Here is a 1,926-nt window from a genome sequence, read left to right on the forward strand (position 1 = left end):
TTTATTATATTTTTATGTAACATTATTTTAAATATTGTAATTACAAATATAATTTTCTTGACATTTTTTTTTCTTATTTCTTGGATTATTTTTCTTATAATTTGCCCTTTTCTCAAACAAATGTTTAGATAAAATTTCTTGCTATTTGTGGGACTTTTATTGCCAAGTTGGTCATTTCCTTTAACCAAATTTTCAAAAGAAATCAAACCAATTTGCTCAGGTGTTTCTCCTGGAGAGCTCTTTTTTTAATTTCTGTGGCTGCTTCTCTTCAGGCACAACAACGAGAAGACCTTCCTGATCTGGGTGAACGAGGAGGACCACACCAGAGTCATCTCCATGGAGAAGGGCGGCAACATGAAGCGAGTGTTTGAGAGGTTCTGCAGAGGACTCAAACAGGTACGGCCGAGCCGCTGACATCACCTCCTCAACACAGCACAGTGTTTATTTTCTCAAATATGGTCCCATTTAGAGCAAAAAAGACCTGAGAGGAGGGGATGCTTTAGGATGTGACAACCTCGTTGCCACGGTATCCTCAACCAGATCCTCCTCGAAGCTCCACCTTCTCGTCCAAATATGGTCACTTCTGGCTCTAAAAAAAATCAAAATAACTCTGGCCAAAATGCCGAACTCAAGCCTTCAGAAGAAAAAAAAACAAACGTCCACTTCTTTTACACCGTCTGTGTACGAGTGAGGTAATCGTGCAGTTTCTCTGAAAAACTCAGCTTTGTGCGTCTCTACCTGTCTAACTGGTCATGTGACGTCGTGCAGGTGGAGCACCTGATCCAGGAGAGAGGCTGGGAGTTCATGTGGAACGAGCGTCTGGGTTACGTCCTCACATGTCCCTCCAACCTGGGCACCGGCCTGCGGGCGGGCGTGCACGTGCGCCTGCCAAAACTCAGCCAGGTGACACACACACACACACACACACACACACACACAATCATGCTTTTGCTGTTTTTTCCCCAAACTTCTGGAACAATCGTCCTCAGTCTGTCAGATTGGACTGTTTTAAGCGTCTACTAAAAACCCGCCTTTGTCCTATAGAGCAGCTCCATGTGTGATGTCTCTGTTGGTTTTTGTCTCGTCTGCTCCTCATTGCAGTTTTCCATATCATAATTTACTAAACTCTTTTATTTTGAGTGTGTGTACATGTTTGTGAAGCGCCTCATGACTGCGTGTTTAAAAAGATGCTGTAAAAATGAAGCTTTACTTAAAAACACACACTATGAGTTTAACACAGCAGTTTTTTGTGATAAAAACTGCAATGACAACAAAACTGTAAATGAGCTCAGAGCTGAGAGCGACAGACAGGAAGTCCGAGAGTATTTAGAGATGGATTAACACGTTGTTGGTTTGTCCTTTAATGGCATTTGTCACCAACAATCAAATATAAAACATACAACTTATCCTCAAGATAGTGTGTTTGCAAAATCCATCTCAACATCAGCCCAAATATTTTACAGGTTCCATCAGGATTAACTTCGGTATTTGTTGCGTTTGAAAATAATTGGCATTTTACTCAAAAAGTTACGAATGGTTGAAATCACCCTGCAGGACCCGCGCTTCTCCAAAATCCTCGACAACCTGCGGCTGCAGAAAAGAGGCACAGGAGGAGTGGACACGGCTGCTACTGGAGACACCTTTGACATTTCCAACAACGACCGTCTGGGCAAATCTGAGGTGAGGATCGATCGGTCACATTACCTTCATTCAAAACTTTTAAACTCGGGCAAATTGGCTTGATTTCTTTTTTTTTTTTTTAATGGGAGGAAGGCAATGAGCAGCTAAAGAAGAAGTGACCCAGAAATTAGCAATAAGTTTGTGAAAAAATTAACCAAAAACAAAAAGTATTATTTAAATTAAAGGACATTTCTTGCCAACTTGCTGCTAATTGCCTTTTTGTCCATGTTTTTTTTTTTTTTTTTT

General features: G+C 41.0%; 1 protein-coding gene across 1 annotated transcript; it reads left to right on the forward strand.

Annotated features, from left to right (window-relative positions):
* Positions 1-249: 249 nt before the first annotated feature.
* Positions 250-1,680, forward strand: LOC121966456 (creatine kinase S-type, mitochondrial-like; the record flags this gene model as incomplete). Its single annotated transcript, XM_042516548.1, has 3 exons — positions 250-396; positions 769-903; positions 1,555-1,680. Coding segments are annotated over 3 exons (408 nt in total), but the record flags the coding sequence as incomplete, so codon positions are not given.
* Positions 1,681-1,926: the final 246 nt, after the last annotated feature.

This window comes from Plectropomus leopardus, unplaced genomic scaffold (genome assembly GCF_008729295.1).
Source record: "Plectropomus leopardus isolate mb unplaced genomic scaffold, YSFRI_Pleo_2.0 unplaced_scaffold24664, whole genome shotgun sequence".
Classification (NCBI taxonomy): domain Eukaryota; kingdom Metazoa; phylum Chordata; class Actinopteri; order Perciformes; family Serranidae; genus Plectropomus; species Plectropomus leopardus.